The sequence below is a fragment of the Mus caroli genome, unplaced genomic scaffold (genome assembly GCF_978045245.1).
Source record: "Mus caroli unplaced genomic scaffold, Mus_caroli_1 scaffold_11, whole genome shotgun sequence".
Classification (NCBI taxonomy): Eukaryota; Metazoa; Chordata; class Mammalia; order Rodentia; family Muridae; genus Mus; species Mus caroli.
Window position 1 is genome coordinate 22,657,601 of NW_028227266.1, and position 25,002 is coordinate 22,682,602.

Here is a 25,002-nt window from a genome sequence, read left to right on the forward strand (position 1 = left end):
ACAGAGGCATGTTATTATAAAGATATTATAAGGGATAAAGATGAGTATTGTCTGTCTCCAGATGGAAGAAAAGAAGTTTATTTGTGAGAATTCTCCTCTTTTGTGCCCATCAGACATTTTTTAAAATGTCACACTCTTTGTGATCACAGATTCTGGGAGGTGGAGTATAGCTTTGGCGGTGTACTTCCCAGGCCTCTGAGTTGTCTACAGCAAAACAAAGACTCTTGGTTTGTTTTCATAAACAAAGACAGTATAACTTTAAGCTCCTGTTTTTCAAACAATTTTTATTAGATATTTTCTTCATTTACAATTCAAATGCTATCCCAAAAGTCCCTTATGCCCTCCCCCCACCCTGCTCTCCAACCCACCCACTCCCACTTTCTGGCCCTGGTATTCCCCTGTATTGGGGCATATAATTTTTGCAAGACCAAGGGCCTCTCTTCCCAGTGATGGCCGATTAGGCCATCTTCTGCTACATATGCAGCTAGAGACACGAGCTCAGGGGGTACTGGCTAGTTCATATTGCTGTTCAAGCAAGATACTTGAAACACAGATAAAACACATTGAGCGTGTAAGGGTGGTGTGGGTGAGGGTCTCCTACCACCATGTTAGATGATTATATAATGTTTCTAGTGAAAAATAAGCTTCAAATGACGTACATTATCTCCAGGCAATGAATCTTTCACTGTCAAGGGGATTCGGTATAGATAATAGTGATTTAGAGAGCTCATTAGGTGGGCTTGGGGGAGTTTCTCCAAGTGTGGCATTTATAATCCTGTCAGGGGGACAGTCTACCATAATCCCACTAGGGAGGAGAGACAGGAAGATCATATGTTTGAAGCTAGCCTGCTGGGCAACATGCTGAGGTGCTGTCTCAGAAAAGGGTGAGGAGACTATAGATGTAGGAAAAATTGTGTGTGTGTGTGTGTGTGTGAGAGAGAGAGAGAGAGAGAGAGAGAGAGAGAGAGAGAGAGAAGGGAGGAGAGACAGAGACCGACAGAGGCAGACAGAGAGAGCATGTGTGAATAGAGAGATGAAATCTATGGATGAAATTCATAGGAAAAAATCTAGAAAGAAATTTCTAGAAATATTATCATTGGTGGTCTTTACACAGTGGTATTGCACACCTATTTTTTTCTGTCTTTGCCTTATAAATTACCTGGGTTTATATCACCCATTATTATTGAAGATTTAATGAGAACAGAACAAATGACCATAAGATCTTCATTAGAGTCTTAGCTACCATGTGAGATGGAGCCTTAGTGCCTGATGACCTTGAGAGAAGAAAGGGAGTTTTCTAACTGTTTCTGAAAGGTAGGGAAAATGGTGACAGTGACACAGAGATGAGCTAGCAGTTTGAAACATATCATCCATAAGGAGAGCTCTTATTCAGAGTCCTAATTTCAAGTCTTGATATTTTAGAGAAACGTCACAATAGCCGTGTTGTATTTAGAAGGGCAAACATGGTTACTATTAAGTTTATACTTAATGGGGTCAGCTTATTATGCACCAGGCTCATGCTGTTTAGGGACTCTGGCCATTCTTTCCTTTTGGCCACCATGTGAAGAGTTTCTAGTGTCAGTTATGTCCTGTACTTGAACATTTAGATAAGGACACACCCTTACTTCCCACTGACATTTCTACAAGCATTGTCCTTGTCTTTTGCCATATTGTATCATATTCAGACAAGAGTTGAATCCCTTGACCTTGCTTGACCTGAGATTGGGCTTCTTCTCTTTTTGGAGGCAATCTGTCTTTATAAGGAGAAAACACTCCACGTACTTCATCCACCAGAACAGATTTTCAGTGGCCACCCTAGGAACACAGAGGAAATCGGCTTCCTCATATGGGAAACTAATTGTCAAAGGGAAGTCACGTCCAAAGTGAGGGCAGCAAATCAAACACCCTCCCAGGGAAGCGACTCATCTGGAAATCCATCATCATGGAGCCGGCTCTCCCTCTCCTTCCAGGAAGCAGGATGAAGTGGCCATGTGGTGTTTGCTTTAAAATGCCTACCAGTACTCCAGATCTGCTTCCAATTAACTCTGTGCATGCCATTAACAATATGCATGTATAAATTGATCACAGAGCCAGGATTTTCTTTACCTTGACTACAAAAGGAAGCTTTAAGTCTCCTAGGGAGTTGGAACACTGTTTTCATTTTTACTTCGACTGTGGGCAATCACATTAAGGACTATTCATTTTAGAAAGTGGGAAAGGTCAAAGTAAATTTAAAAAGTGCAAAGGTCCATGGACCAAGGCAATTATTTCAAGTTGTAGGGCCCTTTGATCACTGCAGAGATAAGCAGTCAGCTGGTCCAGGGCAGACCTGGCAGGTCACAGCCACAGTAGGTTTTGTCTTGGCCATTTCCCAATGCCAGTGCCCTGGACACCTTGTAGGTTGTCATTAAGATGTTTGATTTGAGCCAGGCGGTGGTGGTGCACGCCTTTAATCCCAGCACTTGGGAGGCAGAGGGAGGTGGATTTCTGAGTTTGAGGCCAGCCTGGTCTACAAAGTGAGTTCCAGGACAGCCAGGGCTACACAGAGAAACCCTGTCTCGAAAAAAAAAAAAAAAAAAAAAAAAAAAAGATGTTTGATTTGACCTCCTGTTGCCAAGACATAGGGCAGTGTGGTACTCAAATGATTCCCATCATTTCTTCCTTGTTGGTTATATTAGTCAGTTTTGGTCTTCCTGCCTTAGTGACCCAGTTGTATTCATGGGTCTATTATTTCTTCCTTTTGGTTGGGTGGGTAAAGCAGATAATTTAAGAATCAGATGACATCAAACAATTTAAGGCAGAGTCCAGGTTGAGAGTGCTTATAAGATGCTTCTTGGTCCTATCAGTGTACGTTCATTATACATGACCCTGGGTTACATGAAGACATTTTAATATGAATATATAATGTGCTTTGAGCTTATTCTTGTTCCATACTCCCACCTTGCCCTTCCTGTTAGCCCTCTTATTGCCCTGGAGAGTTTTGATTCTACCTTAATATCATATGTACACATGATTTTACAAGTCTGTATAAAATTTAGGAGCCACAAATAAAAGAAAGCATGTGATGTGACATGAGTCTTCCTGAGACTAAATTCACTAAATATGATTATCTCCAGTTGAGGCCAGTTTCCTGCAAATTATAGAACTGCACTTTGTCCCTGAAAAGAACTTCATTCTACATATTCAACATGCTTTCTGAAGATGTTCTTGTTTTCTTTCCCATTGGTATTACTGGGGTCCAAGGACTCTGTAAAGGGGGCCTGGCCTCAGCTCCTCTGACCTTGCTACTCTCTGACCCACCTGTCAGGCAAAGGATAGAGCAGACAGGACATATTTTCAGGCCTTCCCAACAGCATTTGCCAGCTGTGTAATCCTGACCTCAAACCTAAGCCTGGACTTCACCTGTCTGTGGAACACTTTGCTTATGAACAACTGTGGGCTGTGTGGAGATGGCAGGGATGCTCTGTACAGAAGCATTTGCCATAGTGAGGCTGATGGAAAGGCAGGCATGTTGGTTTCTTATAGCTTTCCCAGCTCCTTACTCATCCTGGGAAACTGAACTTTGAGGAAGCCCATCTCAGGAGCCTGCTGATGTTCATGTGACTGGTCCGTGGATCTCACTTTGAGCAGCAAGGACCTAAGAGGTGTCCTGCTGTGTAGGTTAGCTGTGAACTTCTAATGAAGAGTCATCTCCAGTTACAAATATATAGTTCTTTCTTCCAGACCTAGAAACATAAGAAAATCCTACCTTTTACTTAACTGTGATCCTGAAAATAGGGGATAGAAATTTTTCAGCCAGCAATGTATCTCCTCAATTTCTTAAATTATTACTTGTCTTCAATAGCATAAGACATACAAACGACGTCAGAGCAAGGGATAATGTATTATAAGGGCTGAGAGAGGATGACCATGGCCAGGTTTCGGATGTTCTAAATTAAGGTGGGTTATCGGGATCAATGATGATGCCCCCTTTAGGGCCTCTGGAGTTTACCAAAATATGAACTAACAAAAAATGTAGTATCTTTCATTCCTCCATGAAATCAGCTTTTAGACTCAGATCATCTGGAGAGGATGTTAAATCCACACTGCTAGGCTCACCCAGTGTTTAATTAAATTGGTGCTGGGCAGCACCCAGGAATTTGTACCTTTAGCACGAAGTCTCACTCTGACCAGCTCAAGCATTGTCTCAGAGATCTTCTCTGAGAGCGGTGAGCATAGAAAACAGTGCCACTGGCTTGGGCCCCTGAGCTGGATAAATTTGGGGTATGTGCAGAGATCCACTTGTCCTCAGCTATCTGACCCCCCCCCAACCCCCCCAGGGTTAGAATCCTATTGGCTGTGACACCACTGCCTGTAGACATTGTCTCTCAGATGCCAGAGTTCTGTAAGCTTCCATAGTAGCTGTGACCTGATGGGGACTTGTGTGCTGTGGAGATTCTGATAAGACCTCAGTTCTGCTTTTGGGATAGTGAGGCCTCAGGTGGCAGTGAAGACATGGGTCTTAATAATCTTGCCAGGATAGTGATTGCTTGGAAGTGTTTTCCCTCTCTGATCTCTGAGAAAACATCTTAGATCTCAGCCACATTTTTCGGAGTGTTTTATTTCCTGTTGTATTAGTTACTGTTTTTATTGCTGTGACATTACCTGATAGAAGCAACTTTAAAAATGAAGGATTGTGTTTGGCTTGTGGTTTGCTGGTCAACAATAGGTTGGCTTAAAACTCAGTGTCCTTCTGCCTCTAGTGCTGAGATTACAGGTGCAAGCCACTATGCTGTGCCTTGCCTGAGTTTTTAGTTTCACTGATGAGTTCCTCTTTAATGTCGTCATGGAAAGTTATCCAGCCCTGTGAAGGCGTTTATTCTGTTGTCCCTCTGTGCTCTTTGCACACGTCACTCTGCGGAAGCATGGCAGCAGCTGGTCCCTTTCACCTGCAATCAGGAATCAGAGTGATGGATGCCAATGCACTGCCTACTGCTTCCCCTTCAATTCAGTCTAGGACCCCAGGCCAGAGATTGATGTCACTCGAATTTTGGGTGGGTCTTCCAATGTCCTTTAACCCAGTCCTGAAGCTCTAACAGTTGTGCCCAAGAGTTTATCTCTCGGGTGTTCCATCTTGCCAAGTTTATAACTAACTGTATCTCACCAATTGATGGTTCTCAGCCAAGAAGATACACACACACACACACACACACACACACACACACACTCAGAAACAGAGATAGACACACAGACACACACGCAAACACACCTCTCCTCCCTACTAGCCAGTAGTAATGCTATCATCCACCGCTATGCTCCAGGCAGTGTTAATCAGGAAACCAGTGAAAGTTGCTGGTGACTGAACTCTTGGGTGGACACTCCCCAAACACCCAGCAGCACAGAACACATCTGTGTGCCAAGTATCTGGTTAAACTTGAGGCAGTTACTCAGGTAGGAACTTCCAGGAGGAATCCTGTTTGTCTGCCCTGCGTTTGTGTCCTCTTACACTTCCTAGGGTTTACAGAGGCCCAGACTGCCTGACAGAGTCCACTGTTGGGGAATTTGCATTTGCAGACTGTCGATGATTGTAAATCAAACCTTATCTAAAGTCAACTTCCTGGGTTTTCCCACCACCACCTGGTTCATTCTTTCTGTAGCACTTACTGACAAGTGTTTGGCGGAAGTCTTAGCTTCTGCTTCACCTTCTCTGTTAGGGAGTAACCAAAATTCAGAAGTTTCGAATCTGCCTCTTGACCATCAGGTGTGTGGTTGTGTGCTGCCTGAGGGCATGAAAGGAGATTGCTCTGGCTGAAGTGTTCTGCAGGGCTATCTGCAGCTCTGCAGAGTCTAGGATCCATGCTTAGGCAGAACTGAAGCAGCCCCAACTGTTCTCAAACCTACTGTGTCCCTGCGTCTGAAGACCTTGTTACAAGATGCATCACTGGGCCCCACCCAGAGTTTCTGATCAAGCAGACCCATGATGTTGTCAGAAAATTTCCAGTGATTTCCAGGAGATGCTGATACTGCTGTTCCTCAGACCACACAGAAGAACCATAGAGTAGGGCCTTGACATGGTCCTTTGTGCCTAGTGGATGGATTGAGGTGGGTGGTAGCAGGCTTAGAAGCTATACAGTGTCTCCATGAGGGAGATTGGAGTCTGAAAGGTACCCCAACAGTGGAACTGAAAAGTAACATAGACTACACACCCAGGTGACTGCAGAGTCTCTGGGTGTGGGGAGAGATGGGACCAGGGAGGGTAGGGATTAACCAGAGTACTTAGGAGGAAAGGAATTCAGACATCAAAATGAGGCTCAGGCTGCGGAGTAGGCAGTCCTTTGGGACAGGAAAAAGTAGATGCTTAAGTAGAGCTTAAGGTTTAACATGAATGTTAAAGAGGCGGTTAGCAGTGCAACTCAGAACTCAGGCAAGGCAATGGTGTGGTGGTGATGACACATACCTGTGATCCCAGCATTCAGAGGCAGATGCAGAAGGACGATAAGGTTTCAGGCCAGCCTTGGCTGTATAATAAAACCATGTCTCGAAATACAAAGTCATCAGCAATAACAGAAAACCCTAGGAGGTAGGTCCTTCTGAAACAGAGCTATAGATTTTGGTGCCTTCCAGAGAGTGGTTTAAGCTGACTCGGTGGGGCTAGATAGGCTTGAGGAGGAATAGCTCAGCAGAGCAGAAGTATACAGGACTCATAAGAAAGAAGCCAGGAACTGGGCTGGGGAGATGTCTTCGTGGGTAGGAGTTCTCACTGTGCAAAAATGAGGCCCTAATTTCAGAGCAGCATCCACACAAAAAGCTGGTCATGGCCTCCTGAACACCTACTTGTAACCCCAGCATTGTGGAGGACAGACATAGGAGGATTGCTGGTTTACTGGTTGCCAGCCTAGCTCCAGGCTTACTGAGGGAACTCGTCTCAAAGAAATAAGACCAGATACCCTCCTTTGGACTCCCCATTCATGTGATACGCTTGGCTGTGTTTATTCTCCCACACAATGCATAGATCTCTCTCTCTCTCACACACACACACACACAGACATGCACACACACACAGACAAAAAGCCAGACAAGAGCACATTTTGCTGGGAAGCAGGTGAACAGAGAGAAATGAGTGCTGTGATACAGGGTCTATTAAGGGACAAGAGGTTGTCAACAGGGAGGAGCAGTATCAAAATGGTGAAACATCTTGAAAGCTGAGTGTAAATCTGAGCAATGCCAAGAGTCCCTTTAAAAAAAATCACCCCCAGAAGAGTGTGTCCAGGGAGCTGCCCTTTGTACTATGCAGTCAGTAATTCTTCAACTCCTCATCTGTATAGTTTTATTTTGGCTCAGTGAATAGCCATGCTGTCCCCCTGACACAGAATGTGCATAAGCAAGTTCTGTGTGCACACTTGTAATTTACAGCACTCAAGAGGCTGTGGCAGAAGGATTGTGAATTTGAAGCTGGATTAGGCCACACATGGTAAGATTTTATCTCAAAAGAAGAGAAAGGAAATAAAAATAGCCAAGCATACATGAACACAGGCTGTGGTAGTCACCTGGAGACAGAGAAGCTGTTTGCCGGCTCAGAATTAAGCTGGAGTCTGAACAGAGGGGGTCCTCAGTTGGTGATGGCTTGCCAGCTGATAAACATTTGCCTTCTAATTGGTGGTGTTTAGTTGCATGGTTCTTTGCAAATCCTTTTTTTGTTTGTTTGTTAAATTTTTATGTCCATATTTTGCAGTAGCCTAATTAAGTATTGCCTTCCCTGGTCTTTGAGAACACAGGGACGAAAGTCAGCAGGTTTTAAAGAATCATTTGTGTCTAATTTCTGAGGATGCTATGGATAGGGACACACACACACACACTGACCTGTGTTCTGTCTTTGCAGTTCTGTACAGAGCTGAACCAGCCGATCCTGCCCAACATCCGCAAGTGGAAGGGGTCCCGAGGATGCTGGAGGTCCATTGTTGCTGAGAAGCCTTCGAATCAGCTCCAGAAGGTATCCCTCTCTGCATAACCACCTGCATAAGTTTTGTACTTAAACATAATTTCCCCCCAAACCAAGGGTGATTTAATTTTTTCTGTCACTATACATAGTCCATTTTCACATTATCTGCCATAACTTTTAGTCATTTCTAATGCCCTAGGCCTCTTTTTATATTTTGATCAAGAATGAATTTCTGCCCATATAGAAATGGGAACTTAGCATCTTGGGAGGAGAAACTCTGTCTGGGGCACCTATGCATTTGTCTATATATCTGCCCTTTGTCCTTGTAACCCTGAGGTCACAGCTCTACCCCTGCCAAGCTTTCAGAAACCCCTTATTCACTAGATGGGAATTTGCAAGCTCTGTAGTTCACACATTGCATTCTCTCTTCTCTCCCTCTCTCCCTCCCTCTCTCCCTCTCCCTCCCTTTCTCCCTCTCCCTCTCTCTCTTCCTCTCCCCCCTCTCTCCCTCTTTCTCCCGCTCTCTTTCTCTCTTGTGTATGTGTGTGTGTGTGTGTGTCACACACACACACAGAGGTGTGCCATCAGGTGTCTTCTTCCACTTCTCCCCACCTTTTCTTTTGTTGACACAGGGACTCTCAGTTGACTGACAGCTCACAGATTCAAATAGACTCAGCTAATCAATGATCCACTGTGTCTGCCTTCTCCCCCAAGGCTGGAGTAAGAGGCACAGGCCACTATGTCCAGTTTTTTATGTGTTCCAAGTTCTAAGCTCAGGTCCCTCTGCTTGTGGCACCTTACTGACAGCCATCTCCCTAGCCTGGGTTCTTAGATTTTTTTTTTCTTTTAAAGAATACTTCATGTAATTACTTGAATTGAAAAAGCATTGTTTTTATATAATCTTTACACAAATGCAGATGTTTTAAGGTTCTAATATTCCTTATCTGCTTACAATGTTATGGGTTATATTTAAATGATTGATACTTATGACTTGGAACTCAAATAATAAATGTAGAATGGATTAAAATTACCTATCCATCTATGAGTTTTGACTATAAGATCGCGCTCTTTTCAGTGGCTCCTGAAAACTGTGCATGTAACTCCTTTATCTAGCTTTGCAGTGTTAGGGTGGAAACAGACTTGCAGTGGACAGTGAGTTCACAGTGGCTGAAGGAGTTGACGTGGGGTGCATCTGGTCTTCCGAATTGTAGCTCAGGGCTCTGCTTTTCGGTCCACATGAAGAATAATGCTACTCTGCTGCTTTAAAGAAAACAGAAAACAAAAATGACAAAAATCCCAACCCTTTTCATGGATCTCACTGTATGAAAATTCGTGTGACTCCCAAGAGTCCATTCACCTTCATTCATTCATTCAATAAACATCTGTGAGGGGTTATTCATGTATATTTGAGAAAAGCAGACCCAGCAACATAGCCCTATCTGTGGATGCACTTCTGGGTATCCCAACCCCTTTCTCTAAGTTTACAGCCATTGAGAGGGACAAGTCAGCTCACCTCCCTGTAGGAGGGGGAGCCACGGCCAGCAGAGTACTGTCACTGAGAGCTCTCTGCTTTAGCTATTTCTTCTGCATACTGTGAGCTTCTTCCTCAGCTCCCAGGACAGCCCCAGTAAGAAGGAGACAGTGAGTGTTGGGGTGCTTCCTGGAGTAGAGTCCAACTAGGGCTTGGTAAGATATGACTCAGGTGATGGTGACTTTGAACTGGGATCCCTGCCAGTGTCAGACTGCAGCCATGTCTGGACCTGGCTACCTGTTATTTTGGGCCTCAGAGATTAATGGCATGTAAGAGTTCTTTAACTTTAATGATGCACAGATCCAAAAATCATTTTAAGCAGAATGTGAGTCAGGCATCATACATCCATGGCTATGAACCTTTAGTTCATATACTGAACAGCTATTGGGTCTCTGAGCCCTGCAATCATGTCCAGGTACCAACTAGAGGAGCAGTTTACAAATAAGAAAGCAGCCAGGCAGTGGTGGCACGTGCACTTAGTTGCAGGACTCAGGAGGCAGAGGCAGGGGAATCTCTGAGTTCAAGGTCAGCCTGGTCTACATAGCAAACTCCAGGGAAGCCAGGGCTGTACAGAGAAACCCTGTCTTGAAACACACACACACACACACACACACACACACACACACACACACACAGAGAGAGAGAGAGAGAGAGAGAGAGAGAGAGAGAGAGAGAGAGAGAGAGAGAGAAGAGAGAGAGAGAGAGGTGAGGGGGAAGGAGAGCAGAGAGACATAGAAACAAATGTAGGAAGAAATTATTTTCCCTGTCACTGGGAGTGGCAGTCTACCTGTGCCCAGTGAGCTGTCTCTGGCATAAGTGCTTTTCTGTGCCGTGGCCATCCTAGCCAACTGAGTCATGTCTGGAAGGGTTCCTGGGAGAGGATAAGAGCCACAGTAAGAAGGATGAGGAAGATTCACAGAAGCTGAGGGGCCTTGATCAGGGGAGCAGCATCGGAACCGAGTCCTCCCAGAATACCCTCTCCTCCTATATCCTAGAGGATTGTGGAGCCGGGAGGTTTTCAGACAGCTGGTATGAGTGATGCCTGAGGCAGTGTGTGGTGGAACTTCTCCTTGGGTAACAGTAAACAAAATAATAGCCTCCTCTCTAGAGCCTACCATAGTGACTTTGTTCTCTCTGTCTTCATGAGGAGCCGAGTCTTAGACACACTGTGGACCTTGTCTTGGCCTCCAGATACAGCTAGGCTGAGACTCAGGTGTGACCATGCTTAAACTAGTGTTATCTTTAGTTGTGGACAAGGAGAGTCAGTCTTTCTTTCTCCTTTCTTTCCTTCTTTCTTTCTCTTCTTTCTCTCTTTCTTTCTTTCTCTCTCTCTCTCTCTCTTTCTTTCTTTCTTTCTTTCTTTCTTTCTTTCTTTCTTTCTTTCTTTCTTTCTCTTTCTTCTCTCTTCCTTTCTTCTTTCCTTCCCTCCTCTTTTCTTTTCTTTTCTTTTTTCTTCTTTCTTTCTTTCTTTCTTTCTTTCTTTCTTTCTTTCTTTCTTTCTTCATACTCACTTTACTTCCCTCTCACTGTTCCCCTCCCAGTCACCCCATTCTACAATCCTTCCTCCCATCCCCCCTTGCCTTCTCCTCTGAGCCCTCCTCCCCCCTCCCCCCAGATAGCTAGTCTCTGTGAGGCTAGGTGCATCCTCTACCAATGAGGTCAAACAAGGCAGCCCAACTAGAAGAAGATATCCCACATACAGGCAACAGGTTTTGGGATTCCCCCCTCCCCGCCCCCACTCCAGTTGTTTGGGATCCACATGAAGACCAAGCTACATATCTGCTATATATATGCAGGGAGGCCTAGGTCCAGCCTATGTATGATCTTTGGTTGGTGGTTCAGTCTCTAAGAGTCTCAAGGGTCCAGGTTAGTTGACTTTCTTGGCTTCCTGTGAAGTTTCTATCCCCTCCCGAGCCCAAAATCCTTCCTCCTACTCTTCCATAAGAGTCCAAAGCTGGGCAAGGAGAGTCTTACACAGCATAAAACTCACGTTCATGTCCTCTCTACTTCCCTCCTAAATACCTGTTTAAGTGTGGCGTTCCTGTCAAATATCTGGCTGGGTTGTGAGCTGAGGTTTTGTGTGTGACAGTGGCTGTTCAGAGGTGCCTAAGGTTAAAGGTTACTTCCTCTCCCGTTGCAACATAGCAGAGCAGGGTCAAGTGCTGCTTGCCTGTTTGATAACCCGTTGCTCTGTCTCTGGTGTCAAACACTAAAGAATGCCCTGGTGACCAGCAGTGGCTCAGCCAGACTAGGCAGACTGATGCATTGCTTTTTCTGTAAGGTCCCAGAGGCAGTGGGCGAAGCAAGCAGAATGGAAGCAACTTCTCTGATTCCTAGAGCCAGATGGGGGGCCTTGACCAAGTTTTCTGCACCTCCCCACCAGGGCCTTTGACCTGGGCTTCAGGCCTCTGTGTGTTGCCCTGTCCATCTGCAGAGAGCCCAGTTTCAAATCACTAGGGCTCCTAAGCATTGACCTCCACCCATCTGGTGAACACTGACTGAGAGGTGATGAGGGGCTAGGCGCCATTTGTGCAAGTGGTAACTTACCCATAAGCATACCAGCCATCAGAATCTTTGGACTCACATATTTGCATGTTGTGGGATGTTAGGGGAGTTTCTCAGTCTCTCAGAACAGTAGTGGCCTCATCTGTCAAGTGAAGATAGAAGCTGTTGCCTCATGCCATGTAGTCATTCAAATGCAATTCTATGCCTGGTATGTGCTTCTCCTACCTTCACCCATGAAGGGAAGAGCTAGGCACTCTTGGCCATGAGTGAACCTCTGCAGTGGTCATCAGTGTGGGGTGCACTGTGGCTTGGAGGCATGTTCTTCATTATAGAAGCACCCCATGTGAGTGACCGTGAGGACCCAAGGCTGAGCGTGCTTTTTGTGTCTGGCAGCTTTTTCTTATGCTGTGTGCCTCTTGGAATTAGGAACCTGGCACCAAGACCGTGTTTCTATTTGCCCTGCAGGGCCCCTGCTACTCTGGATTCCTATGGGACACAGCAGCCAATGTGGAGCTGAGAGACATCCCTGGGCGGGAGAGCTCACCCAGCAACGGTCATGCTAAGGCTGTGGGCCCCAGCCCATTCCTCGCCAGATTCAAGGTACCTGCTTCCTGTCACCTCAAAATCCAGTTCCTTCCAAAGGGAACATCTTTGTGACACAGACCCAGAGAAGCCATATCTTTCTCTCTTGATGATATTCTCTTAGGGTAGGACTAGTACCTATCCTGGAAGCTCCCTGGTAGGTGACCTTCTACAGGGCAGGAGTGAAAGGATTTTTGAGGGCATCTTAGACCCAGAAAAATCTAGTCCATAACAAGAAGGAAGGCAGTAACCTGGGCGGAGTGAGGCACCCTTGTTGTCTCAGCAACAGGGACTGTAGCAAAAGGATTGCTTGAGTCCAGGAGTTCAAGACCATACCAGGCAACCTAGTAAAACCCCTTCTCAAAAGCAGGTAGATAGATAGATAGATAGATAGATAGATAGATAGATGCCAGATAGACAGGTAGCCAGATAGATAGATGGGAAGGAAAGAAAGTGGGAAACTAATTCATACAGCTGTCTCCATACATGCTATACAGCAGAGTCAGCCATTTTAAAATCAGGCATTCCCCAACCCAAGCCTCATCCATCTGGGATAGGGCCCAGGTGGTTTTCAAGTGTGTTCACGGGCTCTCCTCACCTGTCTGGTACTAGCTAATGGGGTCAGAATGGCCACATTTGGCAGAGCCTGCTCTAAGGAGCCTCTCCTCCTCACCTGCCCCTCAGGCCTCATTGTTTAGATGCCAAGAAGAATGGGCCCACTAAGGGCTTGTTGGATTGGAGGTGAGATCCAGACGGAGCTCTGGGCAAAGGGACACCTGTCATTGGCCTCTCTTTATATATCCTTGTCCATGAAGAACCTGCCTGGGAGCAGCTGGGTAGTGTGGGTCTCAGGATCATCTTTCTGCTGTGGCCTGCAGACCTCTTGACAGTGTTCCCCAACACCAAAGTGCTTTGATGATGGACAACATGAAAGGAAGCCAGAAAGTCACCACAGAGGCAATGGACCTCATCACTACTTAACCATGAATTCCAAGTCAGGCAGCTCGATGGCTTTCGAGAGCCCAGCAAGCCGTTCTCTATGAGCATTGAGACCTTTTCTTTCTGGGTGCCCCCCCCCCAGTCCCAGTAACTCTAGGGCCTTAAATTTACCCCCTAAGCCCAGCATCATTTAACTCCAGCAGGAGGTGGGGCTTGGGGACAACCTGTGTCTCTATCATGGGATGTATAAGCCTGTGTCCCATCTCTTCAATTTGTAGTAGTAAAACTTATAAAGTTGGTGTATGCTCACATAGATGTGTCTGCTTCAATCCCTCTTCCTGCCATGTTGATGAGGTTCTGTCTTGTATTCCTGGCACCTGTGGTTCTGATCCATGAGTTGGCCAGGATTATCTTTAAAGCTAACAATACATTTAATTTTTAAATAATTTGTCCTGGCTCTAGCTAGCTGGAACAGGCAGCCACATAGCTGAAAAGCAGGCTGGTATTTTTGCTGGTGCTAGTTTTGTTTTTTTGTTTGTTTGTTTGTTTGAGAAAGAGTCTTGCTATGTGGCCTACATAGTGAACCTTCCAGTCCTGCCCCCTCAACTCCCCAAGTACAGGCATTACAGAATAGCTACCATGCCTACTACCTTACAAAAGCAACCTGGTAAACACTGTCTCTAGCTAACAATAAAAGACAAACTATATTTAATAGGCTAATAAAGAAAATGCTAGCTTTGGCATTGGGAGTGATCGTTTCAAATCACTGGATGCAATCACCCAGCACAGCCCTTGGCTTCTTGTTCTTCAAGTCATGTTCAAGGCATGGTCAGTGGCCTAGGACACAGACAGCTTATCCTCACAGGCAACATGTCCCAGTCTAAACCTCAAGGTGGTTTCTCTGACTGTGACAGTGGCATCTATAGAGCTGTCAGTCCTGAGGGTGATGGTGAACTGGAGCAACACCTGCAAGATAAGACTGGTACTCTCCACATCTTGGGGCCCGTATACTCATCCTTTCTCAGAAGTGTTTAGTGTTTGTTGCCATGGTAATAGAAAAGGCAGACTTGCTAAACATAGAGCAGGCAAGCAATGCTATGATAGTCCAGAAGATAAAACATCCTTACATATGTATACTACCAGGAGACCACGAGAGCCACCCTGGGGCCCAGGCTCCAGGTAGATCTTCTGCCTTTGGTTGATTGGTGAGCTTTGGTTCTTACAGACAAATCAGGTTAAAGTGGATGTTAGTGCACAACTGGTTCCAAAGGAACAAAGATGAGTGGGTGGGGAACTCAAGCTAACCTTGTAGAGAATGGCCTTGGGTCTGTAATATCTAGATACTAGAGACACTTCCTTCTTGCATACAGTTGTGCAAAAAGTTTACTAAAAATCTTCCCACTTTCAGATATGTAAAGTTTTTCAGGACTGAGGGAATAGAGGTAGAAGGCTGGACTTTAGAGGTGTAGACTTTTTTAGATTCAATAAATCTAAAATAAAATACCTTGTGTTGCCTCTTATGCATATGAACTAGCTCTGCTTCTAATTATTATTTCCAACTGTGTGTAGAAAACCATTTATTAATCTATTATAAAGGAAAGAAATGTGAACATCTAAGGTTTTACTTGTTGCTTTATTTCCTGCTACCCAGGTGGGAAGTAATGACTTAACCCTGGTTAACCTCCAGCTGACAGCCCTGGCCCTCCCAGGAGCTGAGAATTCAAACAAGAATCACAGTGATGGCCACCGATTATTGAACTTTGCACTAACCCTCCAGGAAACCCTGAAAGGTAGGGATCTCTATCTCTGTGGATGGGCAACGCTTCCTCAGGGCAGGCAGTGGTGCCTCTTTCCAGACATCTCTGTGACCTCTGACCTCTTAGCCCAGCCACTCAGCAGAAGTCACAGATCCAGGGGCATTCATACTCCTTGCTCTTGTGGATTCTGGCTGACCTTTCTGCATGCCCTTCCTTTGTGTCTGAGGGCCTCTCCAGTGGGTGTCAAGGTACCACTGGTCTGTCAGCCTCCTGGATGGAGAGGACTAGAGGAGGAAATATAAGTGGTGATATTCCTCTGCTGTGATCACACTTCCTGGGTTGACTCCTCCTCTGATGGTACCACCTGCAGATCTGCACGTGTTCTTGTGAAGGAGAACAGGAGGTGACAAGGTGAAGAACTGCAGCTGGAGACCTCAAAATTATTCCCATATTCTTGAGTCTTGACTGCTCTTCTAACGTCCTAGACTTCTTGTCACCAACTTGTTCCATCATAGTGGGAAATTCAGTCAATAATTGGCTTTGGAAATGCTTCTGTCCAGTTATAGCATTACATTTCCAAAGCCCTTTTATTGCAGTAAGATAGACATAAAGTTTGCCGTTAGGATTGATAACTGTGCAGTTCCATGGCATTCAGGATATACTCAATTCTGTGCACTGGCTACCACCATCTCTCTCCAGAACACTGTAACCTTCTGGAACTCTGGAACTCTGTAACCCCTGAATCCTGGTCCTCTGTCCCTTCTAGTGTCTAACAGCTATCACACTATCCTTTCTGTTTCTGAATTTGATGACGTGCTTCAAATGAGGAGAAGCACATGGTTTTTCCCTCTGTCTGGCTTTTCTCACTTAGCCTAGTATTTTCCAGATGAGTGGTGTTGTATAATGTGCCAGATGTTCCATCCTTTTGGGGGGCTGAATAAGATTCTATTGTTTGTATGTGCTACATTTTATTGCCTATCTGTTGGTAGGCCCTTGGATTGCTTCAACCTTTGCTCACTATGAGTTTGAATATACAGGCTTCTGTTTCATGTCAGGACCCACTCTGAGCAGCATTTTACTTAAATGATGGATCTCCAGGCTAAAACACACGAGTAGGTTCAAACTGAGATACCACATCCAACAAGTAGCTATGTGGGAAACTCTTCACCCACAACCAGTCTCTCAGCAATGTAAAAGGATGACTTGAGACCTTTCCATATCTGTGGACATTTCTATTCGTCTCTGTCTCATAGATGCAGGGAACAGAGATGCGTTTTCATAATTTTCCTGCAAGCCATAAGCAGATACTACTCCCTGGTTTCCAGGGAAAGATTCAGGAGTTTATCAGAAAACTTCAGGCAAGTTCCACATTGCCAAGGGCCTATTGACTGACCCACAGCATGACTCGGCCTTGACACATTCAGGTAGGGACAGTGACTCATGCCCCCCCCATTCCCCTGCTTGTCACTAATACCCAGTTAATTGTTAACTGGCCACCTAGGAGATTCAGGAAGTGCTTCAGGCTGCAGTGAAGGGAGATAGATGAGTACCGGGTTCTGCTCAGAGGAAGATAAAGCCCCCCCACCCCTGCCCCCCTGACGACCCCCCCCCCCAAGAGACAGAAACATCTGATTCGCAAATCCAGGCCTTTCTGCCTTGGTCTGGAATGTGAAACCCAGTTGGCATCAGGGATCCCGTGGTTGTCCTTTCGCAGAACCTTCTTTCAACCTTATCAGGGCTTGAGGACAAGGTCTTCCTCTGTGAGCCCAGGGTCGCTTGTGGTATCTTCTAGGAAGGCCCAGAGGTGGGAGTGCACCTCAGCAGGGAGCCACTTCAGTGGGTGTTGTTGGCCCATCCTAAATCAAGGGGATCTCTGGGAAAATTGGCTCAGAACTTTCTTTCCTCACTCCTAGGAAGTCAGGGAACAGTGACTAGGAAGCCCACCCAGGTGTGTGATCAGGAGAATTCGTGCTGCCCATTCTTGGGGGCAAAGCTGTGGCCATGTCACCTCTGACATATCGAGCTGGAAGAGAGGTTTGTGAGAAGTCTGGATGTGCCCATTCAAAAAGGGCCTTTGTTTTCATTTGGGAACTACACAGAGCTGGCTGATTGACCCCTGGCCCCAGCCTCCCACCTGCTTGCCAGTGTCGCCCTTTCCCACCAGTACTCAGGTCTGCACCCCACTGAAATCCTTCTTCATTTACATGGGAGCTGTCTGCCTCAGTCTTCCAGAACCTCAGGTTTCCTAGTCAGTACATGTGCTAGCTTTCAGAGGTCTTCCTCCTACTGGCACAGATAATTGTCTGCTTGTACAGCAGACACTTACCTTATCTCTCCATATGTCAGGGCAAACAGCAGTCTGTATCCTGGGCTTCTTCCTCCCTCACTCCTTGGGAAGAACTTTGGGTTTGAGAGCCACCTCCATGACATTGGGCAAATTATTCAGTTTTCAGAGTCTGAGCTTTCTACCTGCATAGAGGAGAATGTAATGCCATTTGTCTCATGGGAGCTGTGACAATTAAATGACATGCTGTCCAGGAAGTAGTCAGTACAGTGTGTGATCTGTATTAAGGGCTCTGTGATTGCTCTTGACCGAGTTCATCAGCTCTGGGGTCTTTTCAGCAATACTCTCAAGTTGGTTTTCCTATGAGAAACCGGCATTGGGTTTTCAAAACAGCTTGGGCTCACCCTGATTCATACCATGGATGTGATCTGAGTTTTAGGAAGTGGGAGAGGCTTCTCACGGGTCCTCCTGGGGGAGGCTGTCATTTGTAGCACACAGGTGCCCTCTGCTGGCCTCCTGTATCATTTCACTTTAGATTTCTTTCCCTTTAGCTGTCAAGACTAATGGTGGGTGAATATTAATACCATGGAAAAGGCTTTTGCTGAAGGTCTTGGATATGCTATTTTGTTTATGAACTGCTTTTTCTAAAGTGCCTTTCACAGAGGGCAACAGAAACCTCATTACCTAGGGACTGTGGCTTCCCTGCAGTAAATTCCCCTCAAGGGTCAGCCCAGTCCATGGGAATCTAGTCGAGCCTGGCTGGGGGCCATTGTTCTTTTGGAATTCCTATTCATATTACTTGGGAAATACTTCATAACTATCCATTTCCTGCAGGCGGTGAGAGAAATGTCTAAAATACTTCAAAGGAGCAACCTTTCCACTTGTACCCTGCCCTCTCTTTTTAGCCCTTATTTACACACAAGAAAGTCCTTTCTGCTGCTCTGTCTCTGGGAGACTCTTGCTAACATGGCTCAGGAGAGAAAGAAGGAGATCTGCACTGCTTGGGAGGGCCTGTGCCAGACACTTACAGGAACTCTGGACTCCCTTACACTTGTCAACAGCTATCAGGAAATGGGCTGTTCTCTTCATTTGGTAGACTGAGTCCCCGCCTACGGCTTCCAAGCTGAGAGGTGACAAAGACCAGAGTCACCCAACTATTTGTTCCTAGGATGAGACAGGAAGTAGTGACCACTCCTCCTGTCTGAAGCTGAAACAGGGCATTGCATATTCAAGGCTTACCTGGATTACAGGCAGCTTGGGCAATTTAGGAATTCTTGTCTTGCAGTAATAAGTAAAAATGGGGCTGGATAAGAGTCTTTGCCTCGTGCGTTGTGTTCAATCTCCAAAAAAGGGAAAGAAACAAGGAAAGAAAGAAAGAGAGAGAGAAAGAAAGAGAGAGAGAGAGAGAGAAAGAAAGAAAGAAAGGAAGAAAGAAAGAAAGAGAGAGAGAGAAGGGGAGAGGGAGAGAGGGAGGGAAGGAAGGGAGGGAGGGAGGGAGGGGAGAGAGAGAGAGAGAGAGAGAGAGAGAGAGAGAGAGAGAGAGAGAGAGAGAGACACTATGGTTTATGTTCATAATCCTAGCAGGGGGTGATTGTGATCCCAGGCTGTTCTGAACTATAGCAAGCCACTGCCTAAAAAACAAAAGCAAAGAGAAAAAAAATGAGAATCCAAACCATAAATGCTGATTGAACATTTGTCTGACTTTGTTGTCATTGTGGCAAAGATTTGAAAAGCTCATCTGTGTAACAGAGTGTCACTATTCTTTTAACATAAAGAGAGCTTCTGTAATCAGTTAATGAGTTGTTAGTAACCAAGGAAAGAGGTGTCTGTGCCCCACCCAGATCACGGCTAGGGGGAGATGGGCTTCCTTGGAGAGGTGGCTAGTTCTAAGCCTGGGCCAGCAAAGATAGAGGTGATTCTGGAGTGTTTTAGCAGGTCACAAAGAATGAAAGCACTCAGAGCAAAAAACCTAAAAGACCACATGGTGGGGGTGGAGGGTGGGGGACCACAGACTCCTTGCAGGAAAAGCAAAGTAACAAAGTAAATAGCATAGTAGTGAAGATAAGTCAGGGTTTAAAATATATAACCGAGAAGTTCATACTTATGGGAACAAATGCTTGAATGTGTTAATAAATTCTTGTGCAGAATTCTAAATAATGTGTGGGGGTACTCCATCCTCAAGGCTGTGGAGCACATCTCATTTGTCTATGTATAGGAAGAAGACATACCAAATCATTTGACTGAGGATGCTCACTGTTGGTGTTAGTGCAGAGAGGCATTGCTCGAATTGCTGGATGGACAGAGGAATAGCCTCTGGTAATGAGGCTAGTATCACTTATCTAGAATATAAACAATAACCATATGTTTAATTGATCCTCTTGTACAGAACATGAAGCAGGAACATGGATACTTGAGTGAATTTCTCACTTCAGCTTTATTTACAGCTTTGAATTTGGGGGACAGTCTAAGGAATAACCTACACAAGAGCATAGTTAAGTATCTACATGGATGCTCTGGGCTGCTCGCTTCGTGATAAGAAGATACCCAGACTTTCTCATGGTTTCAGGCAGAGAGAGCATGCCTGTCAATTAGTGAGTAGCTTTTGCCTGCATCTCTTACCTGGTAGTTAGAATACCTTATAGGAACTGGTTTTCTCCTTCCTCTATGGAAGCTTTGGGTATAGAACTCAGGCTGTTAGGTTTGACAGCAGGCACCTTTATTTTCGAGCCAGCCCACATCTGGCTTCTTGAACCTTCACTCTAGAAGCATCTGGCTTCTCTAGGTTCTGTCATACACCCCCCAAAACAAGATTGGTTCATTGCTCCCTGCCGCCTAACATCTTCTCATATTTATCATCTTGATGGTTCTTGTGCATCCTCTAAGACCAAAGTCAGCTCCCATCTCCCAGCGGCCTCCATGGCCAACCCCCTTGTGCTACATGCCCTCAGTTCCTGTTTCTGGTTTCAGACCCACACTCTGATTCTGGCAGTCTCCTCTTTTGTCTCTCTCTCCATTAGACTGTGAAGTCCCAGAGGGCAGGGATTGTCTTGTGTTCATTCTTGACTCCTGCACAGGTAGGTTCTGACAAGATGCTCTGTAAAGGTTTGCTGAACTGTTGTTAGATATATGAGTAAGGCCTTTTTGTCCTTTCCCCACTGTAAGTTTAGAGCCCAGATAGAGAGAATGGGGCTGTCTCTCTCTCACACTATGCTTCATTTCCAAATTAACCCATGTTCATTGTCAGTGAGTGGGTACACAAGAAAGGACCGGAAAACAAGAACCAGGCCTATGGCCCTAAATCCTGAGTGGTCAAACCAGAGCATCACAGTCCCTTTCCAGGGGTCATGGCTAATGTTGGCTTTGCTTCCTACCTGCTCTTAATTTTCTATCTTTTATTCCCAGGAGAAAAGGATGTTGTTATTGTAGGGGATTTTGGCCAAGGGCCAGATAGCAATGACTACGATATCCTAAGGAGAGAAAAATTTCACCACCTGGTCCCGGCTCACACTTTCACCAACATCAGCACCAGGAATCCTCAAGGCTCCAAGTCTGTGGACAACATCTGGATCAGCAAAAGCTTAAAGAAAGTGTTCACAGGTAGGAGATGCCTCCCCTGCTGTCTCTGTCTCTGTCTCTGTCAGTGTTGGGCTGAAGACCTGTAAACATCTGAAGTAGCCAATGCTAGTTATCTTCTTCTGCTGCATGTACTTATAGTCTTATGGGAAAAGGAAGACTATGCCATTGTTGAATCAGAGACAAATCTAAGCGGGAAGGGCATGTGACAAATAATTTAAAGATAGCCACTCGTCCGTGTAAGCATTTTGCAGGCAAACCTAGTTAGAGTCACCTCTATAGGTCATCAGGGTCGTGATTCAGAGATGAACTGTTAACTTACCTGAACATTAAAAACACTTAGTCAATCAGTGAACATTTGTCAAATATTCAAATGCTGTGCTGCAGAATGAGGTACACTGTACACTTTCATGGGTGAGGAGACACGTCACAATTAGTGTGTCTGTCTCTGTGACAAAAGTACCCAAGATAACCAACCTACAAGGAAAATTTTTTCTTTGGCTCATAATTTCAAAGGCTTCAGTCCATGGACACCTGGTGTGACTGCTCTTAGATCTGGTGAGATAATGCATTGTGGTAGAACTATCTGGGACTTGTGGATGACCTGTGTCAGGATTTGTGAATTTGAGGCATTGTTTCATCTGTTCCCTCCCCACCCCCAGCCCCCTGACACACCCCTTAAAGCAGCCAAGAAGGAGTGGAAAGGATCCAGGGAGTGGCTGCCGACCCAGTGTCCCTGAAAGGGCATGTACCCAATGGCTTAACTTTCCCTACCTCCTCAACTTTCTGTCATCTCCCAGTGGTACCATCAGTTGGGAACCAAGCCTACAACAAACACATGAGCTTTTGGGGAACCTTTAGGAACCAATATCATAACACATAATATCACATAAGGACAAGAGAAGTTCTCAGAGCTCCCCCAAAGAACACAGCGTGGATACTCCACATAGCCTCAGACAGTGAGCCACAGAAAGAGGAGACGGCTAGCACTATGGCAGAATGGTAGGCACCTCCATGGGTATGAATGTGGTGCTGCAGATGAAACCCCGGAGCCTTTGGATGCTCAGGATGCCAAGCAACATTCTCAAGCCCGTAGCAGAGTGTTTGATGAAAGACTAAAATGGTGCTCTAAGTTCTTCTTGTAGCTCTACAGAACTGTCATGTACTATATATAGCAAGAGACTTAAAGAGGAAAAGAAGCAACTCCTGGGTCCCACTGCAAGACTTGGCCACACACTCAGGGCCCGGTTCCTTGGGATTTAGAACTTTAAGTGTGGATAACTGTGTTGCCAGCAGGCCTTTAGAGCTCACCTGGGCCTCTATTGGGTATTGACTGTTATCGGCCATGGCAAGATGTGATTTGTAGAACATGTGTTGGAGCCCAGGGCTACTAGGCTCCCTGGAGGGCACTTGTGGGAGGCACTTCTGTCAGAAATGGTGAAGCCAAGCCATCCTTTCATTTGTCCCCCACCACCAAGATGTGGAAGCTGAGGTGCATGGACAAGTTCTCCTGCCACAGCTGTCAGCTATGCTGCCCAGGCCAAACCTGGAATCCAGGCCCTTCATATCTTACATTAACCCTGACGTCACATATCACAGAGGGGCACAGGCAGTGCCTTGTAATTGTTCTACAATTATTTATGGTTTCAGATAATAATTCTTATTTCTTATACTTCTCCCTTTGCTTCAAAGGTATTAATAGTTTCTCATTGTAAGCTTCTCCTTTTCATCTTTTCTGTAGGAAGAAGTTGTCTGCTAACACTTCCTTAGTGATTTATGCTCTGTGAAGTCTTTCATTAACTTTGTCAAATGCCCATTTGTCATTAGAGGTATAGTGTATGTAGTACTGGCCTCGCATATGCAGGTCCCTGACTTCAATCCCCAACACTATAAAAAATAATTATAAGTGCTAATTGGATTCTGTAGGTTATAATAAAAAGAAATGCATGAACATGGGAGGGAGGGAGATATATTTGGGGGTCAGGGTCTAAAGAGAGTGGGGTAGATATGAAGAAGATATATTGTATCCATGTGTAAAAATTTTAAGAATAATTTAAAGTATTCACAAAAAAGAATGGTAAACTGTCACTTATGTTTAGATGTGTTGGTCACAATGGTCACACTGTATGAACAAGGAGTAGGTCTTCCTGCTTGCTGTTTAGCTGGATAAAAAGCCTGGTCTCTGGGTGCCCTCAATGCCTGTGAGAATAAACTACTGTGATTTATGTTATGTGAAAAAGTTTTAGAAAAGATACAGTTGGCCCTGAGTTTTTGATTAGTGGAAGAAGGCTGTCAGGGCAGCTTGACTTACAGGTGAACAGCGTTGGCCACCTTGCTCTAATTCTTGGTCTCTTCTCTCTCTTCAGGTCACTGGGCTGTTGTGAGAGAAGGGCTCACAAACCCTTGGATTCCAGATAACTGGTCCTGGGGTGGAGTCGCTTCTGAACATTGCCCTGTGCTTGCTGAATTGTACATGGAAAAGGACTGGGGCAAGAAGGAAGTCCCCAGGAATGGCAATGGAGTCACCTTAGAGCCAAGTGAAGCCAACATTAAACATGAGCGATGATGACATCACTCTTTCCAGCCTCTGACTTGGGAGAGCCTAGGATGGAGCTGGCACTACAGGGTGAGAAGATCCAGGGCCTGTGAATCATCATTCTGAGGACCTTCATCTTGGTCCCTGGACCACTGTCCACTTTGTGAACACTTTAGAACCTGGCCTGAGGGGAGCCTGTCAGGCACTGGCTATGGTGAGCATCATGGCGGAGCTGGCTGGAACTGCGATGTCGTGAAGCTATGTAGCTGAGTTCAGGCTTGGGATGGGGGCTGCACTGCTGGCTGAATTGTTTAGCAGCATGAGAACAGTAACAGAGGAGTGAAGTGCAGATGGGAACAGTGGCTCAGGCTGACAAGCAATGCCACAGCTCTCGTTTCTGCCTCACCAGGATGTCATGTTCTACCGACAAATTTCAGGAAGCTTTTAACTGTGATGAATGCACTTCTCAAAGATTTTTAGTTTTGTTTTGAAAAAAGAAAAGAATAATAAACAGATTAATCTGCCTGGCTTCAGTCAGAGTGTGGAATGGTTTGCTTTGTTCTGTCCTCTTAGTTCTGTGGGCCATGGCTACCCAAATCCCTTTCCTTCCCCTGCCCGTTTTATGTCCCTACCTTTCTGGGACACTACAAAGGTACTCCTCACATGTGTGTCATCCCTATCGTCTCCCCCTTCTCAGCTTCTCCTTCATTTATACCTTGATAGATTTTCTCCTGGGAGGACCACTTAGCTTCAGGCCTTTAGTGTAGCGTGTGATCGCTACCAGAAAGACTTGTTTCCTTGCACCGTCCCCATACACTATACTTTGAGCTTAGGCTTCCTCTCCTCACTCTGAAGCATACATGGTCTTTGTATCAGTGGGTCCTGCACTTAGAGATCCGGCCAGACACAGGAAACATAACTATTAAATTGTGTGTACTGAACAAATAGAGTTCTTGTCATTATCTCCTAAACACTATGGCACAGCAATTGTTCTGTAGGACTTACATCATGTTGGATGTCCTCACATCTGGATGGTTTAACATGGGTGAGATGATGTACATAGGCTGTATGCAAATACTATATACCATTCTGGGCAAGGGACTTGAGCATACTTAGACTTTGTGTTTCAGAAGGAAGGATCTGGGAACCAGTTGCCTATGGATTCTTAGGAATGATTTCTGATTCAGGATATGCAGGAGGATAAACCTCAGTGTATCACTGAGTTGGTGGGGGTTCAGAGGTCTGTGGGAGGCTTTGGAGGGCCAGCAAGAACAGGTGAACTTCTCTGAGTCAGAGATGGGGTTGGGTTGATCTTTAGGCATGTCATCCTTCTATTACAGCAACTCCAGGTTTATACTGCCCATTTCATGGCTCCTG

General features: G+C 45.5%; 1 protein-coding gene across 1 annotated transcript in view; it reads left to right on the top strand.

Annotated features, from left to right (window-relative positions):
- Window positions 1-24,158, top strand: part of Eepd1 (endonuclease/exonuclease/phosphatase family domain containing 1) — a 116,329-nt gene extending 92,171 nt beyond the window's left edge. Inside the window, exons 4-8 of the mRNA XM_021172058.2 lie at window positions 7,859-7,969; window positions 12,420-12,554; window positions 15,127-15,265; window positions 20,919-21,113; window positions 23,456-24,158. Coding sequence (XP_021027717.1) covers window positions 7,859-7,969; window positions 12,420-12,554; window positions 15,127-15,265; window positions 20,919-21,113; window positions 23,456-23,655 — 780 coding nt within the window. The 3' untranslated portion in view covers window positions 23,656-24,158. The remainder of the gene's footprint in view (window positions 1-7,858; window positions 7,970-12,419; window positions 12,555-15,126; window positions 15,266-20,918; window positions 21,114-23,455) is intronic.
- Window positions 24,159-25,002: the final 844 nt, after the last annotated feature.